This window comes from Gouania willdenowi, chromosome 1 (assembly GCF_900634775.1).
Source record: "Gouania willdenowi chromosome 1, fGouWil2.1, whole genome shotgun sequence".
NCBI classification, from domain to species: domain Eukaryota; kingdom Metazoa; phylum Chordata; class Actinopteri; order Blenniiformes; family Gobiesocidae; genus Gouania; species Gouania willdenowi.
In genome coordinates this window covers 29893165-29908836 of record NC_041044.1, presented here as the reverse complement: position 1 = coordinate 29908836, position 15672 = coordinate 29893165, and the positions used below count along the sequence as shown (strand labels likewise).

The 15672-nt window shown below is 37.4% G+C and overlaps 1 protein-coding gene across 1 annotated transcript in view; it reads left to right on the top strand.

Annotated features, from left to right (window-relative positions):
• doc2g (double C2-like domains, gamma) overlaps positions 1-15672 on the top strand; it is a 62465-nt gene that overhangs the window by 26375 nt on the left and 20418 nt on the right. The window contains exons 6-8 of the mRNA XM_028448075.1: positions 8182-8308; positions 8593-8649; positions 9631-9755. Coding sequence (XP_028303876.1) covers positions 8182-8308; positions 8593-8649; positions 9631-9755 — 309 coding nt within the window. The remainder of the gene's footprint in view (positions 1-8181; positions 8309-8592; positions 8650-9630; positions 9756-15672) is intronic.

The following is a 15672-nucleotide window of genomic DNA, read 5'->3' as shown; positions in this document are numbered from 1 at the left end:
TGTCACACAAAACCTGGAGCCTCTCCAGAGTACCAGTATGTCTCACTATTCTAAAACAGAATTTCTTTGTTGCATTCTTTAAAAAAAATAAAATTAAAAAATTACTACGAGCTTAGGAATCTGCGCCGTTGATTCTACTCTTCTCTCTGAAGTCTGAGTCATACTTTTTTTATTTTTTTCATTTGACTGCTAAATTAGCACAAGGGTTTCTCTCTATTAGCTGCTGCAGTCTAAATCTCCAAATTAAAAGACACATCAAGACTCTTAATGCAGAACCTCAATCCATTCCCAAAATCTTTTATATGTGAAGTCTAATTCAGGTTAGCAGTGGATTGTTTAATGCTATTTTAAAAGCTTACGTTCAGGTTGTTTTTTTTGTTTTTTTTTACCTCTGTAATGAATTTAAACAGATGCTGAGTAATAGACCAGCACTATTCATGGCTCTGGCAGATAAGTCTGAGTTTGATTGGTTGCTGGATGGAGAGAGACACTCAGATTGGCCGCACAGTGCCTCAGGTATGATAGATACATTTAGGATTGAGGAAATACCTCGATGTATTAGTAAGATACACATTATTTGCATCCTGGCGTGTCCTCGAGTTTATGCAAAACGCAAGTGTATCATCAAAAAGTGTTCATTTATGAGCAAATAATTGGTTACTCGCACAAAATGTATCTGGCAAATATATTAATTCTAATATGAGCCCAATTTAAAGCTGATATCTACAGTTTCTGAGAAATCTATGTTTATGTATCATTCTTTTGTGATGCGAAAAAATACCCAACTAGTCTTTTACTATGGTCTACTGCCAGTGGTCATTCATATACATTAATGTATATCAATTAATTATAGACCCACTATAGACCCCTATGCACACAGCCAATAGGCTTCGACTTCCTGTTTTTGAGACTGTCAATCAAGTGAATGTGGAACTGTGCACGGAAAGGCTGCGCATCACAACAACAAACAGATAAATATGATTTTGGCTCTTACCTGACCCATAGACATATCAATACGACCCGATGCGACCTTGTTATGTTCTGCGATGCACGTGCAGAAAAATAAAGGCGTGGCTTCTGGTAGATTGGGAGAGGCAGGGGGAGGAAGTGAGGCCGTTTAGGGCGGGACATCAGCTTTAAGGCTGCATCCGAATAGTCTCTTATCTCCTTTCCTATCCAATTTCTGTTAACTCCTGAAGTGTTCATGTGGCTGCCATGATAAAGAGTGTTCCAATTCTCTAAAAGCTAAGGAAAGGAGGCTCAATGCTTCATTTATTAACTCCTTTAGCCTAGGAAACACTGACTTATCCTTTACCAAAGGAGACGAGATAATGTTGCCTCACAATCGCCGACAATCTATAAAGGGAATCTCTAATCTGAGCGTTCATGGAAACTCACGATGACTGAAAACAGATGACTCTGTTGTTCAAGAAAAAGGGATCAGAGACATTTTTAGACATATTATGTTTTATTCCAGATATTTTGTTCACCTAGGAATGCTTTATGCAGTTGCACATTTGTAAGCTACAATGTAGAGTAGGTCCATATCTTGCTGAGTGGGAAAAGTGGTTAGGAAAGGAGATAGGAGAGACTATTCGGATGTAGTTTAAGTGTTTAATACAATTCCTACATATTTATGTCACCATTTTGATTGCGCCAAAGGTTAAGTCATCTCTATATTCATACTGGTTCCAAGCTGCAGATATACTGCCTCAATTAAACTTTACATCACAACTGTAAAGCAATATTACCCCAAAAGTTTCAATCCCACTTAGAGCCTTATGGCTTTTAGAAGTCTTGTATTTTTAGGCCGGGCTACCGGACCCAAAATGCCACTCACTTTGATGTTGTTGTTGTGTACACTAGTTAAAATCGCTACTCCTCTGTTATTTGTGAACGGATCAAGCTGAAATAGGTATAATCTACGGATGTGTGCACATTGATGCTCAGAGCCCGATGTTTGATTTGGGGCCTCAAAAAAAAAAAAAAAAAAAAAAAAAAAATCTAAGGTCCATTTCTCATTTATTTGTGAGACAAATATTTTGACGGTTGTTAGTACCAAATCATTGGCACATACCAATATATAAATTTGGCCCATTACCCCGTACGTGTCACGGGGCGCCAGGAGGACCCCGGGGGCCCTATTTTTCAAATGACTACTCCTTCGTTAGTTCTCGCATTGGAATGCAGTTTGGTATGAACACTATGAATGAAAATGATGAGACCATATGAGAACATAGTCATGTGATATATCGTTTCAAAAGTAATTCAACGTAGATTACGATTATGCCTCGCGCAATTTGATTAAGGGCCCGGGGGCCCACCTGCCTTTTTAGGCAATTTCATTTTCTCATTTATTTGTGAGTCACATATTGCGACAGTTGGTGGTTCCGAACCATTGACACATACCAATATATGAGTGGGGCCCATTACTCCGTATGTGCCACAGGGGCGCCATTTGTGAAATGACTACTCTTTTGTTAATGCTCGTTGAAGCGCGCTGTAATTTGACATGGACTTTTTATGAGCGGATGTCAAGAGCCTCTCAGAGACTTTTTGACCCCTTTTCCGTTATTTCTAAATTTATTGGAACATAGTCGTGTGATATATTATTTCAAAGGCAATTCAATGCAGGTTACCATTTTACGTTGCAAAATTTCATTTATTTTACTCGGTGGAACCGAGTCATTTCACTGAATTTTCAGGAACGTGGTACGTGCTATTTGGCGCGGAGACGTTCCGCGGGCCCAGCCGGAGTTCATCAGAACTTGTTTTAGACATTGAATGTGTGACGTATGATGATAATGATTACTTTAAGCGCTTGTGTGAATTCCATCATGAGGCATGTAGGAGGAAGCGTTATGCACAGCAGCACTTTCCCTGCGACGCTGTTGGCGATTGATTCAGCATTCAAGTTGACGCTGCAGCACCATGGCTGCCATAATGTGCTGCAGCAACATGCCAACCCATCTGGTGGAAGTTCAATTGAACCATAATTTAGCTTTTCACAGAACAGTGAGTCAAAGGACTCCTCAGGGGGGGGTCTAATGATCTCTGTGGGAGCAAGAAGAGGCAAAGGAACACATTTGGTGCTGGATCAGATAAGTTGGCCTTTGCAGTAAATCATTTCATCTGAAAAAAAAAAAAAAAGTGAATGTAACCATGTCGGAAATAAACTGAATAAATAAAAATAAAAAATGGTTGGGATGAGTTCTTGAAAAAAAAAATATATATATATTGTCCTGTTTTTAAACTATTTTTGCTCTTTCTAGAAAAGAGCAGATATTAAAATGTAACGTGGGAGCACAAGGCCTTCCTTATATACCCTCAGCTACTAATTACAGCAGTACCAGGTGAAGGTGATCAGCCCAGGTGCATTCAATGGCTCCTGATTACTGAGTGAGCGTGAAAGCCTATGGATTTAGATTTCCTCAAGACTCTCAATTTCACAGATCAGTTTTTGGAAAGCACTTTGTAACATGTGTTTCAAAACACATGTTACAAAGTGCTTTCCAAAAGCAGCTATACATTAGAAAATAAAAGATATAAAGTTTTGGTCAGAGAATAAAACAGTTTAAAAAACAGAAACATAACAACAAGTTAAAAGTGGAATAGAATCAGGGAAGGCTCTCCAATAAAAGTGTGTTTTAAGGAATGATTTAAAAACTGTCAAAGAGTCAGCAGACCTGATGTCCTCGGGCAGATCATTCCAGAGTGTTGGGGGCTGGACTGAAAAGGCTCTAAAGTCCCCTTTAATTTTCAGCCGGGTCCGTGGAACAGTCAGTAATCATTAAAATCTTAAAACCAATGCTAAAACATACTGGGAGCCAGTGTAAAAATGCTAAAACAGGGATAATATGGTCATATTTCTTGTTTTTTGTTTAAAAGCCTGGCAGCTAAGTTCTGGACAATTTGCAATTGGTTTATGGAATTTTGATTCATGCAGGTAATGTTAGAGTAATCTAAACGAGAAGAGAGAAAATCATGTAAATTGTTCCTGTCTTTAAAAGTTAAAACATAGCGTATTCTAGAAATATTCCTGTGAGGGCTGACCCCGCCCACACACTGGACAGCTGTCACTCATTCAACTCCAGGGTGTAACTTCCAGGCTCCACCCCTATGGCCTGAAACATGGCAGGACATGAGGGGAGATCTGGAATGTCAATTTAAGTTTATTATTTACAGTTTATACATAATTTGCTAATATTATATGTCAATGTGTTTTACTTGCCAAATCTTATTTGCTTTTTTAGATTTAGCTAATTTACTTACCAATTTATGTATCTAATTATGTCTGTAATGTGTCTGTCTCGTCACCCCCTTCATGTTTGGTCTGATCAGCCAGCTTAAATGTTCCCCGTGTGTCATTTGGTAGGTCTGTTGGGTTGTGTCATGTTCAGTTGGAGTTCAGTTTGTTCCTTCTGTTAACATTATTTTTTGGTTCAATAAAAGCCGTAAACTTGAATTGCTTTGGTGTGTTCCTACTTTGACCCTCGGTCCCTGACAATTCCTTAGGTGGTAAAAACAAGCCTGTACTAAATTTGGTGTGAGATTAAAAGCTTGTAATGCATAGATGGAGCTACCTTCTTTTCACATTTTTTCAAAACTTTTCACTAAATCTGGCACCATAGATTCAACAGATGCAACGAGCATCTGCTTGGTTTCCAAAGAATTAAGGCAATAAAGTAGTGAATTTGTGAAAGACTTGAGGAGAGAAACTGGACAAATGACTTCCTGAGAAAAAAGTCTGCTCTCAGATGTTACTACAACCCTCTCATCACCAAATACGCCACATGTATGACAGCACATGAGACGTAAATCATCTGACAGGCGTGTTGATAAGTCAGAGCTCTTCTCAAACTCCTGCCAGAGATACTCATCAGTTATAGGTAAAAGGCTGGAACCCACATGTCAACTGTCCAAAATGTCAGAGGAGAAAGAAGAGAACAGGAAGAGGAGTCAGGTGTATGAAAAGATAGAGAGAGAGCAAAGACATCAAGCAGGAAACTGTCCATCTGGGAATATCTAGGCAGGATGGTAGCATGTCTGCATGTGATGGGCTGTGAAGACTGTTACGGCAAAATTTGCGGTTGACCTCATTTGGAGACATGATTTATTGCTCTGGTTGAATGATGGAGTCCAGGAGAAGCATTGATGATTTTATGAAAAAGTTTATTCTAAACTAAGAAAAAAAGTACAAGATGGAACAAAAGAAGTGACCGTCCCGGCCGGAGGTCCGATGATTCAGTGACACACAGTTCTGATCCAACACGTATATTCCCCTCAGTCCCCCTCCCTCCTCCCCCCAGGAGATAGAGATAGAGGGAGTGGGAGGAGGTGAGGACAGAGGGTGAAAAAGAAAGACAGTTTCTTCTTTGGGTCTAAACAACCAGTTCTGGTATCTGCCGGTTGTCATAGAGACGGAGGGGTGTGCGTTTATGTGTTTGTGTGTGTGAATGAATGTGTATGGCGTGTGTATGTGTGACATGTGACTGTGTGAGCATGTGAGTGCGCACACAGAGTGCCTATGCGTCCTTGTGCGATTATTGTTTTGGGGAGATATCGTGTGCTTTGGACAAGGCAGTCAAAGTTGAAGACATGAAAATCACACAATGGAAAGTTACCCAAGGCTTAAGGATTAAAATATATGAGTAAATATATTATTAAGCCTAACTAATAATTTTGCCCCCCACAAGACGCAACTGTGGCGGATGCTGCCTTCACCCTGCGACTCACAGTCCCTTTGGTTTGAATAAGTATGCTCCGTGGGAAAAAATCATTTCTCTAAAGCAGTGCTGCAGAGAAAAAAGATATTGATTCACTGTCTCTGTTTGGGTTTGAAAGCAACTGGATAGAAATAAAGAAAAAGCAACAGGGAGTTTTGTATGTGGCTATAGGTCGTGGATGTAAATAGTAACGCTTTCCCAAAGGGAATCTGCAGTACAAGATGCATCAGGAGACACAGTGATGTCTTATGCAGTAACACTTATTGACAAGCTTGATTGATCAAGGAGAGCTGGAGCATCCTGTCTGAGTAAACAGCATACTTTCCATTTCACCTCTCCCCAAAATGAAATGACCCATACAATCATCAACTAGGGATAGACAACATTGGATTTTTGGCCGATATAAATTCAGTGAATAATTCTACTTTCAGATTGTTAATTGCGTCTTACCGACAAACACTTCTGTGGTCTGCGCCCCACACACAATATGGCGGCGCTTAGTCATACCTCTCCACATGCAACGAGGCGTCTACATATATGGTGTCAATTGGTTGATCAAAGAAGCAAAGTCTGTTGGTTAGTTAAATCTGTGGAATAGCCAATGTCCGATACTTAATTTTAAAGCCAATACAGGCTGATACCGATAACGTGCCGACTATATAGTGGAGGGATGGCCTACTCTATTACAGCAGGGGCCACAAAAATGTGATTGTACCCGATCCGAGGGCCACATTATCAACATTTATGTCAGCATTTAGAATAATGACTGATCTGAGCATTAATACAGTTCTTGTTGTAATTTGGTGTATTTTTCTGTAATTTTCGGCATTTATGTTGTCGATTAGAGTCACTTAATGTATATTTGTTGTTGTTTTCTGTATTTTCCGATCATTTTGAGTAAATTTGTTGACTGTTTGTGTGTCTTTGGAACTATTCTGTGATGTGTTGTTGTTTTTTGTGTTTTCATAGTCGTTTTGTTTGTTTAAGTGGTTGTTGTATCTGTCTTTGTTGTCATTTTTGTGAGTCATTTTGTGTATTTTTGTGTACTTTGTGCATTTTGCTGTCAATTTGTGTGTTTTGGGAGTTATTCTGTATATTTTTGTGTAGTGTGTGCATTTTGCTGTCAATTTGTGTGTTTTGGGAGTTATTTTGTGTATTATATTGGGCTTTATATTCTTGAACTACAATTTTTGGGGATTTGTTTTGTAGCCGCACAAAATTAGACCACCAGCTGTCTATGTCTGATATTGTGCATCACTATTATCAATCATGATAGGACAACTGCAAAAAAAATTCAAGTTGTGTCAGAGAAATATCAGCACACTGAGATAGACAGATCTCTTGTCCAAGGTTTGCACAGCCTTGCGCCAGGGCTCCCGCTGACTACTGAAACGTTTTGTTTGCCATTTTACAGGCAAGAAAGTCATAAAAGTGTGTAAACAGCAGTTAAATTTATTGTGTAATGACCCAAAAGGGCGAGTGTGGGAGTATATTTGCCTTCTGAAAAGTTTTCTGGCAAGACATAATTCGCTGTGGCTGACAAAAGGTGCTCCCGTCTAACATGACCAAGTAATCTCATCAAAATCTTTGACGAAAACAGCTTCCTTCACCACATTGTATTCATTTTAGCAGGAGGAAAATGTGTGAGAGCGAAAATTGGTCTCTGGTTTATGATCAGCTGGATAAGCTTCAGAGCCCAGTAGTTATTCATAGTACATTAAAGTCATTCAGTCTGCCACTTCTCAGCCAGTTGAGGTTTGAGTCTTCACAGCATCCTTGAGCTAACACAGCTGTTTAATCACAATAAAAAACCTGCCATTTACGGTCCATCAACAACAGCTTTGATGAAAGAAGCAGCGCGCATTAACAATATGTAACTTTCTCACCAATAAGGATGAACAGGTGATCCAGAAGAAGGTCAGTAAAATGCCACTGAAAGTTAATTATGTTCCTCCTTGGATGATTTTCCGGCTTGAAACCACCAGAAAATAACCTAATGAGAGTCTCATTGATGAATCTAAGCATCTTCAACAAGTGTGGACAAATAATCTATTGGTTATTTCATTTATACAGTAATGCTTTGCTTTTGCTAATTTCACTAAAAACAAATGAGTTTTGTTTGAGAAAAAAATGATGAAATGTTGACTGATATAGTACTAACTATTTTAAACAATCTTTATCTTGAAGTGGCACCTTAAATTGAGAGTCATTCATCTCATTCTGCAGAAAAGGAAGCTTACTGACAGTCTCTGGATGTTTTTAGCACTGTGTGCATGCGTGTCCCACAGTAATGACCTATAGGCGGAGCATTAATGTTCATCTGAAAGTTTTTACTGAAAGACCTGCTTCTCTTCTCCTTTTCTCTGTGTGTGTATGTACGTGTATGTGTATTTTAACGTGTGTGTGTGTGTGTGTGTGCGTGTGTGTGTGTGCGTGTGTGTCTTCTTGTATAAAGACTCTGTGTGTGTGACATGGACCGACTTGGACGAAATGAATTCATCGGAGAGGTTAGAGTGGCTCTGAAGAAACTGAAAGAGGGCGAGAACAAACGTTACAATATGGGTCTGGAGAGAATTGCACAGGTACACGTGTGTGTGCGTGCATGTGTGTGTGTGTGTGCATGTGCGTGTGTGTGTGTCTGTGTGTGTGTGTGTGAGAGGGACATATAAAGATTGTAAAAGGGTTTCTGTTACATGTATATCAAGACATGTCCATTGTGCATGTGTGCCCATGAGCTATCCAGCATCAATTTCCCATGCTGCATTATATTGTGTAATAGAAATTCCTCTGACGGCTCTGCAGGCTATGCATGTTGGGTCTAACCATCCGTCCGTTTCTCTCTCATTTTCTCTCCGTCTCATTTCAGAATAAAGAAACGAACAATCAAACGGTGGAGCAAGGAGCTGTCGTGGCAGAGGAGGAGGTAACGCTATCATCAGCTTTATCTTCATCATGTATTGTTACACTTTTCAGCCAAAACATGCACTCCTTGTAATTTCCCATTACTCTCCTGCACATATTCCTATCTCAGCACCTCTAATCTGTCATCTGTTGCCAATTCCTTTGAAGAAAGGGAGAGTTTAATTAGAGCGTTTTAATCAGTGTGTCTGGGAATGCATTAGGCTTGCGTTGGGGGGTGGGGTTGATACAAACATTGTCATTGTGTAGCAACAGTGTGTGGCTCAAATTTTTATTCGGGGCACATTTGAAAACAAAAATCTGTTCTGATACTTTTGACATATAGTTTTCAAGAAAACATTTTTACCCACTCAAATAGCAAGTGTGTATTGCTTAATAAACGTTTTTTTTTTTTTTTTTTTTGTAATGCAGGTTTGATTGACGATTTTCAGCACTTTTCCTTCTCCTTTCCACTAAGTTATCATCAACGGTATCCATGGAAACCTTAGAACAACTTTTTGACGTCAATTGTTTTTTTTTTTTTAAAAAAAAGGCATTGAAGGAAATTAGGCATTACAACAGGAACCATTGAGTTGTACCACTTTCATGTTGTCCATTCCACTCCGTTAACACAAAAAGGTAAGGAAGTGGAAAGACCTTCAGCAGCATAGGATCACATGGAAAACTAAGTGAGCTACTGCAACCTTTAAATTTCATGATTTGCCAAATGTGCCCCTGATTAAAAATTTGCCCACATTCCTTCTCATGGTTCTCTTTTGAAGACATAGGCCACTAGGTTTCATTACTTGGACAGACTTGGAGATTAAACAACCTCCCTTTGTAGTGGTTTTGTCACTTTAATTTCTTGTTTCACCCTGTTAATTTTGCTAAGATTGTTGCCAAGGATTAAACATATTTTGCCAACAGCTTTCTGCAGGATCCCCTGCCTAGTTGCCGGAGTAGAGACAGGTGCTGTGTCTGACACCGTCCCCTTTTGTGCCCCCAGCGTGGACGCATCCTGGTGTCACTGTGCTATAACACGGAGAAGGGCTGCCTGCTGGTTGGGATCATAAGATGTGCCCATCTGGCTGCCATGGACTCCAACGGGTACTCTGACCCTTTCGTCAAAATGTGAGTCACCTCAATTTCTCTGAAGCACACCTGAAATCCCACGAACGGACCATGAGTTCTGTACTTTGTGGTTTCATTTTAATGCAAATACACGCAATACAAGCAAGAGAGTGGCTAACACTTTACAATAAGGGTCCCTTAATTAATGTTAGTTAATGAACTATTAAGCATTAATTAACAGTTCATTATGTTATTAATCCTTATAATGTATTACCTAAAATTAAATAACATATGAGTTAATGCAGGGGTTCTCAACTGTTCTCACCCTGGGACCCACATTTTTTCACGGTCATTAAATCATGACCCATTTTTTTTTTTTAGATTTTTTAGAATTCAACCAACTAAATTTACCAGTAGTTTTTCAAAAATATCTGTTGAAAACATACACATATATATTATATATTTAAAACGTAAATCTCTATATGTTTCCTGCATTTTACAGCATGCTTGTCAAAAGAAAAGGTTTTTTTCAAAATAAAGTCCATCATGAGAGACATTAAGTATTTGTTTATTTTTGACCAGCTGTTTGCGACCCACCCAGTACAAGTCTGCGACCCACTTTTGGGTCCCGACCCAACAGTTGAGAATCACCGAGTTAATGCATTAATGCAGCTAATTATTGTTTTCTGTACAAAGTTAATGAAAACATTATTAAGCATCAACAAAAGTTAAATAATATAATTAGTTATCCTTATGTATGCCTACTTAATATGCATACATTATTATATTAGTAAAACCTATTAACTAATAACGTAATAAGTAATTACTCTTGGTTAGCTATGGTTCAGTAATGCTTATGAGGCACTATATACATTTATACATCAAGTTGGTAATGTTACATAACACCTTACTTAATAAACACCCTAAGTAAATGATTATTAGATGTTATTACATTTTCTAATAAATACATTAATAATAAGTAATGCATACATAAGGATAATTACATTATGCAACTTTTATCAATGCTTATTATTGTTTGAATTTATTCTGTACAGTGGACATTAACTGCCTATTATTGCATTTACTGTTATGTTATTTAATGTTAGGTAATACATTATAATGATTAATAACATGGTATTAAACTGTTAATTATTGCTTAATAATGCATTAACTAAGGTTAATCAAGGGACACTTATTGTAAAGTGTTAGCGGAGAATGTAAAGAATCTGATCACGCAAAAAATGAATAAAGCCTGCAGTTTGCATAAGAGATGGGTGTTTTACTTTGACTAGGACTGTGAGAAACTGTTTTTAAACACAAGCTTATATTTGTGGTGACATTGTGCTGTATGACATCAGTGGGTGATGAAGGGTTTTTATTTCTGTGAATCTATGCATACATTTGACTTAGTTGTGTTTTAGCGAATTCTATGTTTTGACACAAAGAGCGTAACAAATTGAAATTTTCTTTCTAAAATTAAAATGTACACTTTGCTAGTTGCAAACAAACTTCCAAATATAAACAATACACCGTTATTCATCAGGAAATAAGGGTGTGTATTTTCAAAAGAGATGAGGTATAGAACAGATGTTTCCTGTTTTTAAATAAAACAGTGAAATTAGTAGATTTACATTTTTTTTTTTTTTTTTTTGTAATGGAAGGTTTTATATTTAAAATTGCAGTTAATTGCCATAACGTGGGCCCACATTAATAATATGTTTTAATGACAATTTTTAATGTTTTTGTACATTGTTATTGGCAATTTGACATACAATTTTCAGGTTTTTTTTTTTGTTTTTTTTTACAATATTATTACCAGCTTCCAAAAGACAACTGTAAATTAACAGATACATGCAGAAACTTTATCTAACTTTATAGATCTATCTAACAAAAACATATCATTACATTATTATTAGGTTTTTGTAGAGGTAATTTAACATGTTTTTTTCATGTTCAAATGTAATTTTATATCGAAGAAATGTATGTAAAATTACAAAAACAAAACAAAAAAACTGCAGCGTTTTCCGTATTATTGAAGGATCTTTCGGGATCTGCATTTTTTCCACATATGTTTTGCTCGGTGAGATATTCCTGAGGGGGCGTAGCCAGATGCTATGATACAACACCGGTATAACACAACACCCACAAACCACATGGACCACACTCCAGGACGTTATCAGCTTCTGAAGTCAATCAACAGAAATCTCACATCGCGGCACAGACAGAAGGACTATTTAAATCGTTCTCCTGGAATTATAGTGATTTAAAAAGCTAACGGCCTTTTCTAACTGCCCTATAGTCCTCAGGGCTTCATGTTTCCCTCTGCCAACATGGCTGTCCTCTGTTAAAAACACTGACCAAGGAAAAAAGCAAAGTGTTTAACACATAACCATGAACAAGCCTGGTTATGAGGCGTGGCAGATTGTGACAGATAAAATCCACACAGCTCCGTCTCCAGCCTGCTGCTCACTCCACAGAGCAGAAACCAGGAAGGCAGAACGTCCACACAGGGACAATCGTTCCAGTGGTGATTACAACTTTCTTTTACTAAATGCTTTTAAGAACAGTGCTGTATATTTTTCTCGATTGACAGACACTGTTCCTGAAAAATTGCACACGTTTCCCAAAACACTGCACCCTATTTTCTTTATCAGGACACAATTCAAAAGTGCAATTTACTGATAGAATTTGAACTTTGATTTCAAAAGTAGCACACGGAGCAAAAATAGCACACTGCGCTGGTAAATACAAAACACCGTCTCTCACTGTGTTCACATGAATAATAAAAAATGTATATACAGTCCTCAAAAATGACAACGCAAATACATCCTATAAATGAATCAGAGGGGACCATTGCAGTACCTGACTGTACATTATAGGGGTGTCTATTGCCTGGCATCTGGCGATACATTTTGTATCCCGATACGATATATATCCCAATATTAAAGCATAAGGCGATTATTGCGATTTTTTTTCAATATATATATATATGACTTAAGAAACAACTAATCTGTAATTGTGTACACCTTCATGAGAACATTATGTATGAAACATATTTTATTGGTATATTTTACACTCAAAACATTGGCGTTAACATGCCATGTGCCAACAACTTAAAATAAAAAGTAATATATTATCTGCCAGTGCATGACTTTAGTGCAACTTAACTGAGGTTTATGCCTAGAACAACAAATTAATGCATAAAGTTAATACTTTCTTTTTAGATTTTATTGAAAAAAACACAAGCTGGTCAACATGCCCAGGTTTCAGAGCACTTCTTTGTGCAGTTACAATGTCTCCTGCAGTGAAAAAGACTTTCCTGGTTAAATAAATTTTTTATTAAATTTTTTTTTAATTAAAAACAATCGATATAAATTAATTTAGAATTGATTTGAAAATTGCGCGACGTAATATTGCGATATATCGCCGAATACATTTTTTTTCAACACCCCCGTACATTACTAAATAAAAATAATCTTTCACAAAATGACAGTGCTATATTAAAACACAGTAAAACACAGTCTTTGTGTTCACGTTTTGAGTAGAGTGAAAAGTGTGTCTTCACTCATAGCAAGACTTTTGGAAACTATGTGCAAACCATGAATTGCGTTCAAGGTTATGACATCAGTGTCATGTTTTTGGAGAAATGTGTGAAGTCAGTTGGTGCCTGTGTGCAGTGAATGGAACTTAGTGTCTTATCAATCGTGAAAAACTATCAATCTCATAAATCCCCTTATTGTTTATGCCGCAGTATTTGTTATTCATTGAGCTATAGTTACACAATCACAAGCATTACAATCCATTGTTGAACCGTTGAGCGCCAAATATCCTTTTGCCAGTGATTGACAGTTAGGTACCATACTAATGTAATAACTTTCCATCAACATTAATAATAATAATACAGTAAGTCAAACTATATGGACACCCCCATTTTTTGATCTGATCCAGATGAAGCTAATTGGGCTGATTGAGGATCCCAACCCAATGTAAATGAGTCAAATTCATAAAGATCTGTCAATTATAAACTGAGTTATGAATTTTTGAAATTTCACCAATAATGAGGGATTTTGCTGTTTTTTAGTCTGATCAAGAATAAGTATATTCATTTGAATCCCCTCCAAAATTAAATGGAATCTTCCATGGCTTATCTTTGGTTAAAATGTGGTACTTTTGACACAATCCTACAAAAAAACAAAATAAATCCTTAGCGGAGGTAATAACTAGGCTGAATAATAAGTTTTGATTGTGATCCAGAATCAGTATATTCATCCAGATTTAATTTAACAGACTTTTCAATGGTTGGGTCCATTTTTGGTTCAATTTTTGTCAGTATTTTTGACATAATTGTGATAGCAAACAAATAAATAAACACATGCGGAGGTAGTAACGCCTTTACATGGGACAACAAAGGGGAGGAGTCAGATGTGCATCCAAATAAAAAAAAAAAGGGCTTTTCTTTGAGTAGAGCAAAGCTGAGCCTGGATAGACAAATAGTTTATAGAGAACTATTTCTCCTAAAGGACACCATCTATTCATCACCTGTTTACACCCACAGTCATTTTAAACCAAGCTGTGTCAACAGTACACTGATACTGACAATGTAAAACATCTATAGTGCACTACTCACAGATAGTTACTATCAAAGACATGAAAGTGTCAACAGCTCATGGATGGTATAGATCACAGGATGTCACACCTTACCCCCACCCATAAATGTGCATCACCATATCCATAAATCATCAACTCAACAGAAGAAGCCATGGCTCTTCTTGTGTCAGGGAGTTTTGTGGTCGCGAACCAGCGCCCTCCTCGTTCTAAACCAAATCATTTTCATCCAAAGCATAAGAAATGTGTACATTCACCATTTCCCATAAGCAACTTAACTTTGTTAACAACTTAACAAGTTCATAAAAGAAAAGTAAATAAATTGTGTGGCATCTAAAAGCTTTATTTTGGTAAATTTGCGTGCGCATCGTACTGAGATTGTGCATATGTGCCATGCTTGCTCATGCGCACTACCGGAAAACAAAATTTTGCTAACAAAAAGTTAATAATTCATATTTGTTTATTTTTGTTTTCAAAGTGAACAGACATGTTTTATTAGTTTATTGGATTATGTTAGAGTTAGGATTAGGATTAGGGTTATAATCTCAGTATGTGACACCGGGTATTTCCATTATAGTTTCAGTGCACACATGCAGTGTTAACAGAGTAAAGAAACATTTGTATTTCTAGGATGATTATTTATTCAAACGGATGCCATGTTGCCTGTTCTGCTGATTCTTAATCTTCTATTTTTTATATTGTTTCCTCCCACTGTTTTATGTCTAGTTTCTTAATTTATCTCCACTTTCTTTTGTTTGATCTGATTATTGCTTCTGGCCTTTTTATTCTCTTCTTTTTTATTTTATTTTAAATCTTTGCTTTTCTGCCGATTTTTTTATTCCTCCTTTCCGTCACTGGTGCTTTTATTACAAATACTAAAGTGTATCCAGCATGGAGAGTGATTTTCATCGCAGCTGGTCTGCTGGTGTGTCTTTTTGTAATTCACAATGGATGCTCTTAAGTTTTTAGCTAAGTTAACTTCCTGACACGGATGAATCACATCCCAAGATGTTAACAGAGGAGCTCCTTTCTGTTCAGTGTTGTCCTGCGGCTGCAACAGTAGAAATCCTCTAACTAAAGATGACATTGATGCTGAGTGTAGCAGTGTGCGTCATCACTGGTGTCCTAATCTGGTCAGATGACCATTACCCTGGCCACAGTAACAATCAGGGTTGCACTGGCTATCTGGCATACCGGGTATCGTCCCGGTGGGCCGTCGACCCTAAGTGGGCCGGTCCAGTCAGTCTTTTTAACTCTTTATTTATGCATTTTACAAATGATATCAAACAAAACAGAACATAACAACAAAGATTCCCATTCACACTTGGGTCTTATAGAATGTCCATTTCTTCAATTTCTGATCAAAATGAGC